The 16,318-nt window shown below is 41.6% G+C and overlaps 1 protein-coding gene across 1 annotated transcript in view; it reads right to left on the reverse strand.

Annotated features, from left to right (window-relative positions):
- The window catches only part of LOC138267772 (cocaine esterase-like), a 490,938-nt gene that overhangs the window by 295,645 nt on the left and 178,975 nt on the right, over positions 1-16,318 (reverse strand). The window contains exon 7 of the mRNA XM_069216964.1: positions 5,456-5,569. Coding sequence (XP_069073065.1) covers positions 5,456-5,569 — 114 coding nt within the window. The remainder of the gene's footprint in view (positions 1-5,455; positions 5,570-16,318) is intronic.

The raw sequence follows: 16,318 nt of genomic DNA on the forward strand, positions 1-16,318 counted from the left end.
CAAAACATGCACATTTCCTGAAAGTAGTGGCACAGGAGGGGAACTACCAATGCATTATCTTAGAGCTAGAAGCTGCCAGGAGCGCAGCAAGTCTCTAGAGAAGCTCATATAAAGAAGATGGCTGTTGATTGCAGTCCTATAGGTCTCCATAATAGCCTTAAACTTTGATCCTCACTCTTTTTGACAGGTTAGTACTTCTTTCGGAAAACGTATGCAGTAGTGAAGGAGATGCAAGTGTTCCCTTCTTCAGATATCCATTTGTTCCCCTTAGTTCATAATGAAGGGACGCCAACTACTTCTCTCAGCTTAGAGAAGGTTAAGGACAGTACTAACTGATCAGGAAAACGTTCCCGTTAGGAACTGAATAGAAACTACTCCTATTAAATAGAAAATACAGGGGAAATCCATTGTTCAGAGTTCTTGCACACGTCAGACACTTTTGGTTAATGTTTGGTCTGTGATCTCCATAACAATCTCACATTAGGTTGGTATGATTACCAGTGCTCTAGAATGGACATGGTGTCACCTCACGTCAGCTGGTGTGTGATACTTGAATTGTCTTATGGTGACAGATATTGTGTGGAGGCTGGACACAGCTGATTCAAGTGTAAGTGGGGCTGTGCCCAGCTCCTCCCTCACATCCTGCCAGTGGTGGTACATCCAGGTACACCTAAGCTACATATTTTGTGTGAATGTCTAGGAGGAATACGCAAAGCTCAACAGTCAGCTCTACCCAGTCATATAACCCAGTTACAGACTATAGGCATTAAATAGGTAAGGCAGGAAAATGTCAACTTCCTAAAAGTGGCATTTTCAAAATTGTAATAAAGAAATCGGACTTCACCATGTTAGGATTCTTCATTACAATTCCAAAGACACCAAACATGAAAGGGTTACCTGTTCCCATTTGAAAACTATTGCTTATTAAAGGTACTCAAATGTTATACTATCTGGGAGGTAAACCTTGCAGTAGTGAAAATGAATTTGAGTTTTTCACTACCAGGACATGTAAAAATCAAAAATACATACCCCACGTTTTAAATATTTTCCACCCTGCCCTCTGGGCTGTTTAGGTCCTTCCTTTGTGGTGATTTACATGTATTAAAAAGGGAGGTTTGGACCTAGTAAAAGGTTGATTTTGCTGGGTGGAAATGGCAGTTTGAAACTTCACGCAGAGGCTGCAATGGCAGGCAAGAAACAAGAGCTACGTAGGTGGGTGGCACAGTCAGTGCTGCAGACCTACTAGTAGCATTTAATTTACAGGCCCTGGACACATGTAGTGACACTTTACTTGGGATTTACAAATACATTAAATATGCTAATTGGGAGTTAGCCAATGTTTCCATGTTTTGGAGTGAGCACATGTGCCTTAGCACTGGTAAGCAGTGGTAACGTGCAGAGAGTCCTATGCCCAGCAAAAATGAGATCAGCAAAAATAGAGGCGGAAGACAAAATGTTTGGGGGAAGACCACCCTAAAGCTGACAGGTCTAACAACGTCCAAATTACATATTGTTTTATAGACTAACCACTTTACATAATTATTTTTACCAAATGTAATTTCCAATGCAGTATCTCAGTTGTATTTCATTTTTTTATCCCGCATAGGTGTTTGTCTCCAAATACATTTAAAAGAATACGGTTTGGAAACATTTTCCAAAAATATATTTTGTGTACATTGAAACCAAGATTTTCTGGTGACTTGTTTCCCATTTAGTATAATGTTACTCATCTCAAACACACATATTTATGGTGTGGCATGAGAGTGCAGCTGTTGCCAGACAATTATGTGAGCATCACTATATAAGTGTTTTAGTTCCACCCACATGCTGTGAATCAGAAGTACATGTTTTGATTGAGCAGACGTTGTGTGCTTCCACAAAAAAATGCTTGACTTCCAAGCAGCTGTGATCATCCTGTTTATTTATCCAGCTACCTCAGATCGAACTTTCATGGGCATACATATGAAATTTTAAAGCTATTAAAGTGCCTTTTGATAAGTAGATACTTTATTGTGTTTTTATCTGGCAGCAGCACAGATTATAGGAGGGCAGTCCTTTATCTACATGGATTTTTACTTCTAGCTTGACAGACCTGGCCATTTAACCTACATCAATATTATTCTACAGTTGTCTGCTTCCAGACACATGTATCCATTCCTATGCTAGCTGCTTGTAATGTTTCAAATTACAATACAATGTTCCTTTAAAGCCAGAACTATTGGCATTGCCAATGCATGTTTATATACTGTGAGTCCCTTAACATTTCTCAACAAGGGTGATAGTTAGGCTGGAGGCCAAATGTGATTGATAAAGGCGTAAATAAATGACTTTGTTTACCATTTGTTGTCAGGTTTATTTGTTCTTGCTTTTTAGTACTTAATTGGTAAGACATATTCCAGAATAGTTTCCAACCTATTTTTAAAAGACAGTGGGACTCTGTACAGACCGTTGAAGCTCTTTTGTGCTTTCCAACACCACCCTTGTTCTCCGTTCTGTCATCTGATATCAAGGAAAAGATTCTAGCAGCTATAATGTGGCTCAGACCTCCTAAAGCCATGATCACCACAGAGTCTATATTGGCCTGTTCTGTCTAAAGATACGGGTGTCACACGTCCAGTTAAGAGATACATTTCCCCCGACTGGTCTAATGCAGATTTCCCTTACCCCCTTTGCTTTATATGCAAGCCATTTGCTTTCTGAGTTGCAGAGCAGTGATTATAAGGTGTGAAGTATACTGGATCCAGCCACAAATGTGTATTTCATTTGAATGCACTGTGGTTGAGTTGAGTCAAGAAACACATATTTCATATTCCATATTTAAGAACTATAAGAACATCGTTGAAGAATGCAGAGTAACTGTAATCTACCTTAACCAAAGAACCGGCCAGTTTAACATACACAACAATGAAAATATTGCAATTCAATAGCGGGAGATATCTTCTGCAGCATAACTATCAAGGGCACATGCTGTTTAAAACCACAGGTTATAGTTTTACAAGTGGCAGAGATAAGTGTACTGTTCACTACAACAGATGAGATCTGTTCTCCAATCAGCACAACTGCTACATACACAGACAGCAGACAGGGGCAACACACCAGAAAAGTTGGAACTCCTCACAGGGTTAATCTAATGGTGCTGCTCTTTGTGGTTGCCCTTGAGAGTTTTGCTATGCAGTTTTTGAGAGGTAATTTATTGTAAGAATGCACAGTCAGATAATCTGCAAATGTTATTAGGAAGTTAAGACTCCTCATCTCTTCTTTTCAAGATCTCCTGTTTCTTCATCCACCGTTTAAATATACCGCATTTCACACTGGTATGAACAGTTGAGGGCAATGTTTAACCACATGTCCCTTCTTAATTTTAGGAATATTGAAGCTCACCAATTATTTTTCAACTTTTTTCTTTGGAATTTTAACCAAAGACTGCTGGACGCATGCCTGATTTTCTTTGAATGTTACAGATACTCTCACTTTGCATACTAATGTGGTAAATGGATCTCAAGGTATCCACTTCTTTAATCATGCTGGATACCTGGGGAATTGGTAGCTGAAATCTGTTCTTTGAGCGCTGTTTCAATATCATCCTTACAATTCCTTTCTAAATAAATGTTTTTGCATTGTTTCTCACGGCCATTGATTTTTCCTCTGATCAGATATTTTTGCAAGGCTTTGGGCAAAACTTAAGTTTGGCAGTCTGGATGTTGCTCCAATTTTTGCTGAGTACTGCAGGTAATTGTCTCTAAGTAGTAAACAAATAATATGCACCTACGAAAGAAGACATGGTATTTGTCCCCTTTCTGTGTTCTAAATTGCATCCGTTTCCTCTCTTTTTTCAAAGTCTTTACGTATTCTATTGTTTCATATGTTTCTCATTTCCACTAATATGGTCCCTGACAGCTGGTATTCTTCTTATTCAGTACTATTCTTTAATGATACTTTCATCACCAATTTGATCACATGCTGCAGCTGTTTTATCACTGTATTCCGTATTCTACATCAAACTTAGTTAAGATTTTTTTGTAATATTTGTTCCACATCGTTTGTAAGTCAAAAATTAGGATTCATTTGTGACCCTATGAACTACATTGATGGGTCATTAATATGTCCTAATGTTTGATTAACAAATGATTTGTGAAAGTAAGCTCTTTGTTTATTATGTGACTTGTGCTGCTTTCAATGAGAAATGTGCCTTTTCTTAGATGGCTTTCCTGACACCATATTTGTGTGATTAAAAATGGATGTGCATTGTGAAGGCCAGCTTCTAAGCACCAGTTTTTGCTTTTTACATCTGGCCTTTGAAATAGCTTTTGCTATCTTGCCAGCCAAAACATGCATAACATACATACCCGGATTGGCTTTTAGCCACTAGACATTGATTATTGGTCTGTTAAATTGCCATTCACAATTTGCTTCCACCCATCGCAGTATACTCAGTGACTCAGCCCACTTTAACTATGGGCTCACTGTAAGTGGCTGCACAAAACCTGTGTAAATTGCTGACATCCTTCTAAAAATAGTTCCTTTCTTTCCAGTAACAAAACTAGCTCAAAGTGTGCACTTCTATTACCTTGAAAGACAAACTATTGATTTTGACTACACGCCTTTTAAAGTTTGTTATAAAGTTAAGTGTCTTTGCAACACTGTAGCTGCTTTCAAATTGACAAAAGAATAAAACGATACAAACTCATTATAACTGTAACCCGACATGTTTTATAAAATAATTTTAAGCTTGCTTTTTGGTATATAAAAAGATTTTAAAGTGGCCGTGTGGAGCCCTGAAAAGAGCGTGCCTGGTGCTCTTATCTCTGGCTGCTGTCCCCTTGTGACAGTCCTCTGAACTGAGCCAAGCTGTGACAAAGAAAGTTTAAAGTCTATGCCAAAAGTGTCTGGCAAGAAAAATAATGTTGCAAGGTAGGGGTGGGGGGCTCATGTGTGGGGGGACGGAGGGCCAGAGTCTGCTCAAAGTATAATAAAAATAATAGATCTGGGTGACAGCTCGCTGAAAAAACCCAGACCTAATTACCCATTCCATCATGCTACACATACACTAGCACAAAGTGTTTTTTGGTTTTTGGAACTATTAGTGTTTTGTTTGGTAGTTTGATAGTGGCGGTTCTCAAACATAAACCCATACCTTGAACAACAGCTTGGTAGTTAAAAAAGTAATTACCTCAAGGCTGTGGAGTTCATGGTACCATATGTAGAGCATATTTTGTAAACCAAATTTCTTGTAGCCCATTTACTCCCATGTTTACCTATAATGTGGTATTCAAAATTGAACAGCCATCCCAATACCAGCCGAATACTTTTTGAAATAATTGAAACCTCTGCAGTGCTTAATTTGCTTGTGTAGAACCCTATACGTATTGACAGGTAGCAACCCAGATGACAAACAGATAACTATAAATAGGCATGTGGATAAATGTGTAATCAACCGATTAAACTAAGCACTTACATTTTTTACGTAGGTGGTTGTATCTGTATCGATGCTGATTATTGCTGGAAGCAATGCAACCCCACTTTCAGATATGGCTTGGTGGACCAAACCCTTGGTCAATGGGGATAATATCTGAAACAAATTAAAACCAGAGTAAACTTAGACCCATTTGTCTACGGTGTATTGCTAAAAGTTAGCTGTACATGTTGAAAAACTAAAATTAAAAAGTAGATCATCTTGTTGGCAAAATTGTAGAAAATTGAAAATTACACATTTTATTTTACAAGGACGGTACAAGGACGCCGGTAAGACAGCACTTTTGGCCTCTACCTATTTCCAACCTGGATGCTTACGGTGAACAAGAATAGAGTGAAGTGTGGTAAAATTGAAATGCGCTCTCCGTTTCACTAATAAAAAACGCTGCTGGCAGATGACTGTCTGATTGCTTGAGATACCCATTGTCTGCTCCCTCATGTTTTACTGGGAATGAGGGGCAAGGACCGCCTGCAGACATCCTTTTGTTTTCCCATGCCAAGTACAACTGAATTGTTTGTGTAGCGCCATAAGGGACAGTTGCAGATAAGTCATGGGGAACTCTCTTAGTAAGGAACATTTGGATACCCAAAAGCCCAGCCCCCCTAAAGATTCCCCAACGCATCAAGTCGCTATTAAACAAGGGCTTCAGACATTACTGTTTCTTGACAAGTGGCATAAGTTGACAGCCGGGAGACCAGATTTGCAGTTTCCTAAGATTGACACATATGACATGAATAAGTTGTCATATTTGCAACAGATGTTGATTCTCAAAGGATGGAAAATAAGGAGCTTAGAATGGGATGCGTTTTGGATGTGGGACACAGTGTTGCGTGAGTTGCGTGCAACTAGCGATGTGAAAGAGAAGGTACATAAAGAATTATTGGAACTGAAAAAAGGATTTTACTCAGGAAAAAAAGGGAAAGAAAAAATGGAAGGTTGGAGAGAACACACACTTGAAGTAGTGGGGACATTTCAATCTCTTCCTGTGGTGAGTGCACAACCACAGGAACAAGATGCACAGGGTATGAAAGAAGAGGATAAGGAGGACCCACTTATAGAAGACATACTGATGGGGAGGCTAGGGAATAGCAACAAGAAGGTTTTTATTGACACAAAGGGAGAACTCGAGGGCTCTGCAACAGGGACACAACCTCCTCAGCTGTCTTCAGCTGAGAAGGCAGTAGCCCATGCCTTGGTACAGCACCTGGTAAAAGAGGAAGCAAAGAGAACAGAACTCAAAGTTGTAACAGACCTTCTGTCGCTGCAGGAAATAAAAGAGAAAGCAGCCTATGCTGCATGAAAAATGAACAATATTAGCGAAAAGTTACGACATGAGAGTGAGGGGAAAGGAGGCAAGGTGCCATCCCTGTTACACACAGATTGGATGCAGAGGTTTGAAGATACTTCTGGGGATTACAACAGGGGAATTGAGGAAATAAAAAGGGTGATCTGGGACATATGTGTCTATGCACACCATGCACAACACAACATTGACCTCCTGACAAACTTTTTACAAGATGTTCCAACAACATCAGTGAGCAGGAGATAACAAGTCAAAGGGGACTACACCGTGCAGCTCTCCTGTATTACAAAAGAAAACATTTTTCAAATCAGACATCGCAAAATGTCGTGCCATACTGACTGATCTCATTGATGAAAGGATGACACTTGCAGAGATAGAAAGGGTTAATACCAGGGCATACAGAGAAGAAATAATGACCTTAGCATGTACAGAAGTAATGGCCCAGGCTACTCAAGTGCATCAGAAAAACATACAACACACCAAAAGCACAGGCCCCCTACCACAGGAGTACAGTTGGGACACCTCCCAGTTAAGCTTTACAGATGCAGAGTTGCATTCTTGGGATAATGCTTGACAGAGTAGCTGCACTATGCAGTGCTAAAGTTACAGAAGTGGAAAGAGTTGATGGAGGGCATCAACACAGCACAGATTATCAAGGGTCTGGAAACAGGAACAGATTCAGAGACAGTTAAAATGCTGCCCCTAAGAGAAGTACCAACGCTATCTACAGGGGAAGATGACCCCACACCATCTTACGTCCATATACCTTGGAATAGGAGTGACTTATTTTCATTCACCACGGATTTTCCCAAATTACAAGAGGAACCCTAGAAGAAGTACACAGAGTTAAATAGGATAGTGGCAATGGGAGGGTTACTTTAGAAGGACCTGGATGTATTGTTTTATATAATAATACCAAGAGACTCATGGGAGGATTGCAAGAAAGTGGTGGGGTGGCCATAAGAGGAGCCACAGAGGGGAAAAGGGGGTGTACCAGGAGAAGAAGTAGAGAAGGCAAGAAAAAAGGTACTGGAATACGTAAAGGGAAAGGTGCCAGAAGAAAAGGTAGATTGGTAAAAAAATAACACATACGAATCAAGAGAAAAATGAGTGTAAACAGTTATTATGATCGTCTCCTTCAGGTATACCAGCAAAGAAGTGGGATGAAAAATCCATTAGGGGATGCGATGTCAGCGTTTGTCACTACATTTGTATATGGCTTACAACAGCCCATTCAGACGCACTTACAAACATCCTTTGTATGTTGGCAACAGGAACCTATAGACAAGGTATTAGCAGCAGCAAGGTACTGTGCAGACTATCAAACACATCTGCAGAAGGCAGATGAAGAAAAGACAAAAAGAGACAAGATTAAGTTCATGGTGGTGCAGAAGCAGTTCTACAAGGGTAGCCAGGGCAGGGGGAGGGGCAGAGGACAGGGCAGCGGGCAAAATGAACGAGCATCCTCTCAACCCCCTCCGGGCACCGCATGCTTTCTCTGCAACCAGCAGGGACACTGAAAAGCAGAATGCCCCCTCTTAGAAAGGGGACAGGGAGGTAAGAGTCAGCCGAGGCAACAACACTGAACACCTCCTCCACCTTACACTGATAATGTATTTGATGCCCCCACCAACGGCACACACCAAGACAGGCCACAGACACCTCAACCCCAACCTCCACCCCGGACCGATGGAGGACAGTGGAACAGGGAGGAGAATGGGTTCCCATATCTGCCTCCTCTAGACACATACTTCATGGGTCTGGTAATATCAGTGGATCAATACGGTCCACATGTAGACGGGACAGTGTTGAGTAAAACAGTACCATTCTTAGTGGACACAGGAGCAACCAGGTCAATGCTGAAAGCATCCAACATACCAGATGCACCACTATCGGGAACACAAATAACAGCTGCAGGAATGACAGGACAACCTGTGAATGAATATATAACATAGCCACTAAAATTTAAAGTAGGCCCTATCATTGTATAACCATCATTTCATCTTTGGTAGACATTGCCCAGTCAACTTGCTGGGAATGGACCTCCAATGCAAGTTGCAGTGTACTATCAGTTGCTCTCCTGAAGGGATATTTCTGGAAAGTAAGGAGAACAGGATAATGTTACAGGCATTTATGAGATGCGATCACATGTGACAGCCCCTCAATATTTTCCAATGTGCTACGAACAGATTTGGCATCGTTGCGCCTACCGGGAGGGTCCACTTTGGTACAGTATATTGATAACTTATTATTTGCGTCACTGCCACGGACATCATGCGTTCAAGATACAGTGGCCCTGGTATGTCACTAAGCAAGGAAGGGCCATAAGAAATTACAGTTTTGCCAACTGAAAGTGCGATATCTGGGACATGAACTGTCCCAAGGATCAAGGAGACTGCTGCCAGATAGGATAGCAACTATAAACCAATACCCAAGGCCACAAACACAGAGGAAAGTGAGGGCTTTCATAGGGGTGGCAAACTACTGCAGATATTGGATCCCAAATTTCTCCCTAATTGCACACCCACTCCAGAACCTCACACACAAAGAAGTGCCAGACAAGATACCATGGCCGATGGATTGTGAGGAAGCTTTCCAAAAACTGAAAAGGGAACTGTGCGCAGCACCATCACTTGGCCTCCTAGATAACAATAAAGAATTCCACTTCTTTTGTCATGAGAAAGGAGGCTACTCCCTGGGAGACAGCTCCTTCTATCACCCAGTGGCTTATCATTTTGCCACCTTAGACCCAGTAGCGACTGGCCTTCCACCATGCCTGAGGGCAGTAGAACCAGCCGCTCTAGCAGTAAAACAATCAGAGAATGTTGTACTGGCACACACACTGGTGTTGCATGTCCCTCATGCAGTTGACACATTATTGACTACCATTAATACTCAACACCTCACAAATGCTTGTCTCTCTCGATATGAGCTAACGTTGCTGGCACCACACATAATGATTAAGAGGTGCACCATACTGAATCCCTCCTGCCTCCAGCCTACGGAGCATGACCATGATGACCCCTCCATAGACATCTCCTTCCACGACTGCATTATAGCGGTCGACAGACACACGAAGGTGAAACCAGACATCAGAGGCACCTAGTTCCCAGATACAGAGGGTGATTTGTTTGTCGATGGGTCATGCATTAAGGACCACACTGGGACGCTACAGGCTGGTTATGCTGTAGGGACAGCCAACAGACTATTGGAAGGAGGAAGGCTACCTACAGTAAAAAGTGCTCAGGCAGCAGAAGTAGTAGCACTTACAAGAGTCTGCAAGTTGGCAAAAGGAAGGTCGGCAAACATTTACACAGACAGCCAATATGCTTTTGGGGTCACACACGATTTTGGCCAGTTGTGGGCAATGAGGGGGTTCCTCACTCAAGCTGGTTAGCACATACAGCATGCATCATTGATTACTGACTTGTTGCAAGCTCTACTTTTGACAAAAAGGATTGCAATTGTGAAATGTACAGCTCAAACCTCCGCTAGGGATTACATTTCCATGGGAAATGCACTCGTTGACAGGGAAGCAAAGAGGATAGCACTATGTGGATGCGACTATGAAATGGTACAGATCACATGTGCCCCACTGGCTAAGAAAGAAAGTGAGTACTTTGATCCCAAAAGTGTTCAACAGCAGGCTGGGGAGCAAGAATTAGAAGAATGGAGGAAGGGTGTCTGCAGAGAGGATAAAGTGTGAGTTTGGGTAGCCCCAAATGGTAAGATATGTTTGACATCCATGTTACTCTCCTCAATGACCTACATTTTCAACGCCCCTCACATGTGGGGCGGGATGGGATTATCTGTCTGTTTCCCCCGTGTTGGTTTGATACCAAGTTTCGGCAATGTGCAGAACATTTGTGTAAGAAGGACACTATCTGTGCACAGTACAATACAGGCAAGGGTACACCCACTGTTCCAGGCCATTTCCCACCGCCACACGTACCTTTTGAGAGTTTACAAATGGACTTCATTGAAATCCCCCCCAAACACAAATTCAGATATGTTTTAGTAATAGTTTGCATGTTTAGCAAATGGACAGAAGCGTACCCCACTAACAACGGCGATGCACAAACAATTGGTAAATGCCTTCTAAAAGAGCTAATACCACGCTTTGGGGTACCGACACTTAAGTTCTGACAGTGGACCAGGATTCATTTCACATGTGATTCAGGACCTTTGTAAAGGGTTAGGAATAACCCAGAAGTTGCCCTGTGCGTACCACCCACCTGCAGAGGGAGGTGTTGAGAGAAAAAATGGGGTACTAAAGAACAAAATAGGGAAAATATGTGCAGCGACTGAACTGTCATGGATTGATGCACTACCGCTGGTATTGCTTGCTATGAGAAGCACCCCCAACAGGGTTACAAAATTGAACCCCCACAAGTTGGTGTTTGAGCACCCCATGCAAATACCAGGCCACATGTCTGTCGCGCCACTAGCAATGACAGATGGTCTATTTTTACAATACAGCAGAAAAATAACAGTGGCATTGCGTCATCTCCACCACCAGGTACTGAAGGCCTTGCCAGAAGAAGAAACACCACAGGATCACGGACTGCAGCCTGGGGATTGGGTGTGGGTCAAGGCCCACACCAGGCGCCACTGTCTACAATTGAGGTAGAAGGTACCCTACCAGATCTTACTGACAACAACTACAGTGGTCAAGTGTGAGGGGCTGACATCCTGGACCCACAGCTCACACACCAAGAAGGCCGCATGACCAACAGATCTCCAACAGCCACCTGCGGTGTTGCTGAAAGGCCCACCACCACCCCAGAGATACAATCTCCGATCGGTCAGCTAGACAAGTCAACACTGACGGGACTGCTCGTGCTGCACCCCTACAGGAGCAAAGAGGTGCCAGCGCGTCCTGCAGTGACTCTTCATAGGACTGCTCGTGTTGCACAACTCAGGAGACACAGGGTGCAAGTGGGTCCTGTCTGCATACATCTACACAGTACCTTGGTTGGTGTCAAGTGCTAGTTAACCTCTGACTCCACACTATGAGGTACCACCAAGGGAACAAGAGGAAGGAAGACAGCAGCATAAGGATTGCACTTGAGACTCCGGGTAACGACCTGAGTGCAGCTACAGATTGTGAATAGCCTCATTGATAAGAATAATGTCTGGAAGAAAGAAAGAAGAAAGGAACTGGCCTGCAGTGTTGACTGCCATATGTACCTCAGTTCCAGGAATAATATTGACCAAAATAATAATCATATATACAAATGAAATTATATACGGTTTTTAGATGAGGACAATTATATAAATAAAAGTGAACAAGGGCATGCAAATATTCCAGAGGGAAGGGACACATGCCTGCTGGAAGAGGTGGGAGCAGGGGACATACATCACGGGGCGAGGATGAGGAAACTTATGCTTATAGCGCATTTGTACAAATTGTTAGTTTATATAAAGAAGTTGTGAATGTCTCTGATTGCTAAATATGCACCCACCTGCCCACTACTGTTCAGGGGAATACAGATTACACACACATCCTGCTTAGCCATTATGTTGCATGCAATGTAGTGAACAATATTTTAGAAAAGAAACTTGAGGAAAAAATAAAAAGCCGCACCAGAGTACGAAAGAAGGTGGAAAATGGGTTTGCTGGTACAACGATTGAAAAGTTTTTAGAGAGTTTTAGACCTCATATGGAAGGGAAGAGAGACAGTAAATTACACAGTCAGAAAAGAGAAGAAGCATGTGGGAAGCTTTACATACATGCACAAATACATGCACATATACATTGTCACAGTCATCTGTGCATATTTGCTGTCTCTTACTCTCTATTCGATCAGGTATTCTTTTGGACACTGTAATCGCCCTGGCCATCTTCTAGTTTGGATAACAAGACGGTAGCTATGGGCAAATAATAAAATAATAATATTTCTCTTCCAGCTACTATGGCATATAGCATGGAGCAGTGGGTCAGCCCACTTCACCCACTGGCTATCTTCATTGTGAATAATAGCATTCTTCCCATTCACAATATGCATATCCACACTGAAAGCAGTTCCGTTCAGGGAAAGTGACTGCTATTGCAATGTATGTTTTTTAAATAGATGAGGACCTGGCATTTCCCCCAACTATAACATTTTGCAAAACAACACGCCAAAACAAAGACAAATTGATAAAACCAAAAGGCTGGCAGCCAGTGTCAGAAGTATTGGCTTTGCCGATGCTTGCTCGAAATATGTCTAACCAACACAATCTCTCGTGAGTGGCATAACACCGTTGCTCTGGGTGGCAGGCTGGGTAGTTGCAAATAGTTTGGTCACAATTTCCAATTGGCAAATGTGTAAAACGCTGCGGCTATCATACCACTTATCCTGAATAGGGAGTCATTGTAGTCTTACATGGTTCAAAAGTATTTAATTTTGTGTAGCATATTGTGTATCATTTTGTGTATCATGTTGTTTTCATATTATGAAATGTTTTATTAAGGTAGGAATGTAATCAAAGAAGAATAACTGTACCCACTTGTAACACTCTCAGTGTTCATGTAACTGATTAGCCCATTCTCCTCTTCATATCCTTTGTGACAACAGCCAAGTTCAGGCTGGGAACATCACCTACAAACTTCATTCACTAAGGTGATCTGCTTTAATGCTCTCCTCAAAAGCGTGAGTTGCTGCCACTACAGTGAAAATTTAGAATTTATATTGGTTAGACATCCTCAGTTTCGCAGGAAATTGTAAGTGATATCAGGGCACCCAGTCCTATCAACTCTGATTAAACTGCCAGAAGGGACACACTCATCCTTTCTTTGAAACTCTGTAACAATTTCCAGAACTATTCAACATGCCCATTCACAGACTACCTGTTTCCTGTAGCCCCAAACTTGCAAAACATACTATATTTATTTCTCACCAGGGGTATGAGGTCCTCTTTTGCCTCTTCTACTTGGAGACTGCAACATTCCTAAATTTCTCAGCAGCATCAGCTGCTGCCCTTATGTTCACTGCACCTTTCCCGCAGCTCCCACTGAAATCAAAGCATAAGGTGCATACTAGAGTTGCAGTAAAGCAAGTTCACCATGCAGAACCTAAGAAAGAGAAACCATGCTGTGTACTACCAGGCCCCATCCCCAGAACAAAATGCACAAGAAAGATCACAAAAACGCTGTCATTCTATATCATTGTAGTAGAACGCTAGTCACAATAAAGAGAGTGCAGAAGATTTGTTTACCTATAATGCTATTTGTATTTAAACAACAGCTCCATCTTGACCACTGACTCCATTTTGTTCTTAGCTTAGCTTCACACACCGTCAGGTATTTTTCAGCGCACAGCTTGTGTAACATGTTTTCGCTCTTCCTCACTGAAGGATGGGTACATAACATGGGGGAGTGGGGAACAAGGATGATAAAATGTACCAGGCTGAGAACGTTTATGGTAAGGCAGGGAAAAGCTCAGTCTTGTAAAAACACTGTGAAGAGTTGGCCAGTCTCAACTGTGCTCCTTTCCAACACTGACATGGTGCGGCCTGCATTCGAACAACAACCTACCCGATGGGAGTAGTGGTTTCTAGAATTCTCCTCTCCAGTTTGTTTAAAGTATATAAGGGGAGCAAGCTTGACAAACGGATTAGAAGGAATTCTTTCTGAGGGGAGGGTGTCTTGCTCAGAATCCCATGCAGTTGGAAAAACTCCCTCGGTCTCGGTTGTGAGGGTTCCTCAGCCTGATGCTGGTAAACAAAGGGATGATGTCACTGTCAAGCCCCATGGTGAGGCATTTTTAATTCTTATTTTTAGTTTTGCACTCTGCATGCGTGACTACATAGTATGTATATATATATATATATATATATATATATATATATATATATATATATATATTTATATACAAAAAACAAAGGAGAACTCTGGGAAGTTCCCAATTTTAGGTGGAGAGCTGCTCTAGTAAGAAGCACCCTGCAACACCAGTGACACTCTAGATTTGCTCACCTTAAATGTCTGCTTATCTAGCAAAGTTTTTAAGCATAGTATCAGCACAGTGCTATCCTTGCCGAGCTAGATAGTGACAAAGTATTTTGCCATTTGTACTAATGAGAGCGAAACACGTGTCAGGGGTTGCTTTACTCATTCCAGGTTGGCTTGGACGGTATTTGACCAGTCCAAAGCTGTAATACTGTGCCTGGAGTGGTAAATGGCTTTTGTCATTTTACAGATCGGCGAAGATGACAATATGTCAATCCAATGCTTAAAGATTTTGCTGTACAAATGGCGAAAGACTTTGTCACTATCTAGCTCGGCAAGGATAGCACTGTGCTGATCCTATGGTTAACATTTTTGCTAGATAAGCAGACATTTAAGGTGAGCAAATCTAGAGTGTCGCTGGTGTTGCAGGGTGCTTCTTACTAGAGCAGCTCTCCACCTAAAATTGGGAACTTCCCAGAGTTCTCCTTTGTTTTTTGCATAATTTATGCATCACTCTCATCCTGAAAGGGCCTTGGTTTGACTTATACTGGGTGCTCCCTTGTGTCTGGACAAAGCTATACCCCTCTGAAGAGCTCTAATGAGAGCGAAACACGTGTCAGGGGTTGCTTTACTCATTCCAGGTTGGCTTGGATGGTATTTTAACAGTCCAAAGCTGTAATACTGTGCCTGGAGTGGTAAATGGCTTTTGTCATTTTACAGCTCGGCGAGGATGACACTATGTCAGTCCAATGCTTAAAGATTTTGCTGTACAAATGGCAAAAGACTTTGTCACTATCTAGCTCGTCAAGGATAGCACTGTGCTGATCCTATGCTTACATTTTTTGCTAGATAAGCAGACATTTAAGGTGAGCAAATCTAGAGTGTCGCTGGTGTTGCAGGGTGCTTCTTACTAGAGCAGCTCTCCACCTAAAATTGGGAACTTCCCAGAGTTCTCCTTTGTTTTTTTGCATAATTTATGCGTCACTCTAATCCTGAAAGGGCCTTGGTTTGATATATATATATATATATATATATATATATATATATATATATATATATATATATATATATACACATACATTTAATAGCCATTGTTGAGTTATGTGATCATTATTATTTCACTGCTGTGATTATTTTCAGAATTGCACTTGCATTACTGCTTTTGAAGTAAAAGCTCACATTATTTTTCCCTGTGCAAGAGACTTGAGAAGTGTCTTAATAGATTCATTACTCAGACTAAGAGTGCTGCATTCTTGGCATCCCTTTTATTTAATCTCACTCTGAAGTAAAGCAGAACATTACCATGTTTTACAACAAGGGTGTTATATAAAAGTGAAAGTTAAAATGATTCACATATATATAGAATAAAACATACCATGTCCATTTGAATCGTAATTTTACAGAACTGCAGTACAGTCACAAGTTTGCAATCAATCGAGGGTTTTATATCTACACGGTATGCTTGTGTTAATTTTTGACCATGTTTTGACACATTCTCCTGTGGTTTAAAATAGGTCTTCCTTAGGACAAAAAGGTCTAATGATCAGCATCTACAAAAGAAGTTCTGCTGCCTGGGAATTCAGTTGAGGTCGGTCACCAGAAAGAAATGAGG

The sequence above is a fragment of the Pleurodeles waltl genome, chromosome 12, assembly GCF_031143425.1.
Source record: "Pleurodeles waltl isolate 20211129_DDA chromosome 12, aPleWal1.hap1.20221129, whole genome shotgun sequence".
In the NCBI taxonomy this organism is placed as follows: Eukaryota; Metazoa; Chordata; class Amphibia; order Caudata; family Salamandridae; genus Pleurodeles; species Pleurodeles waltl.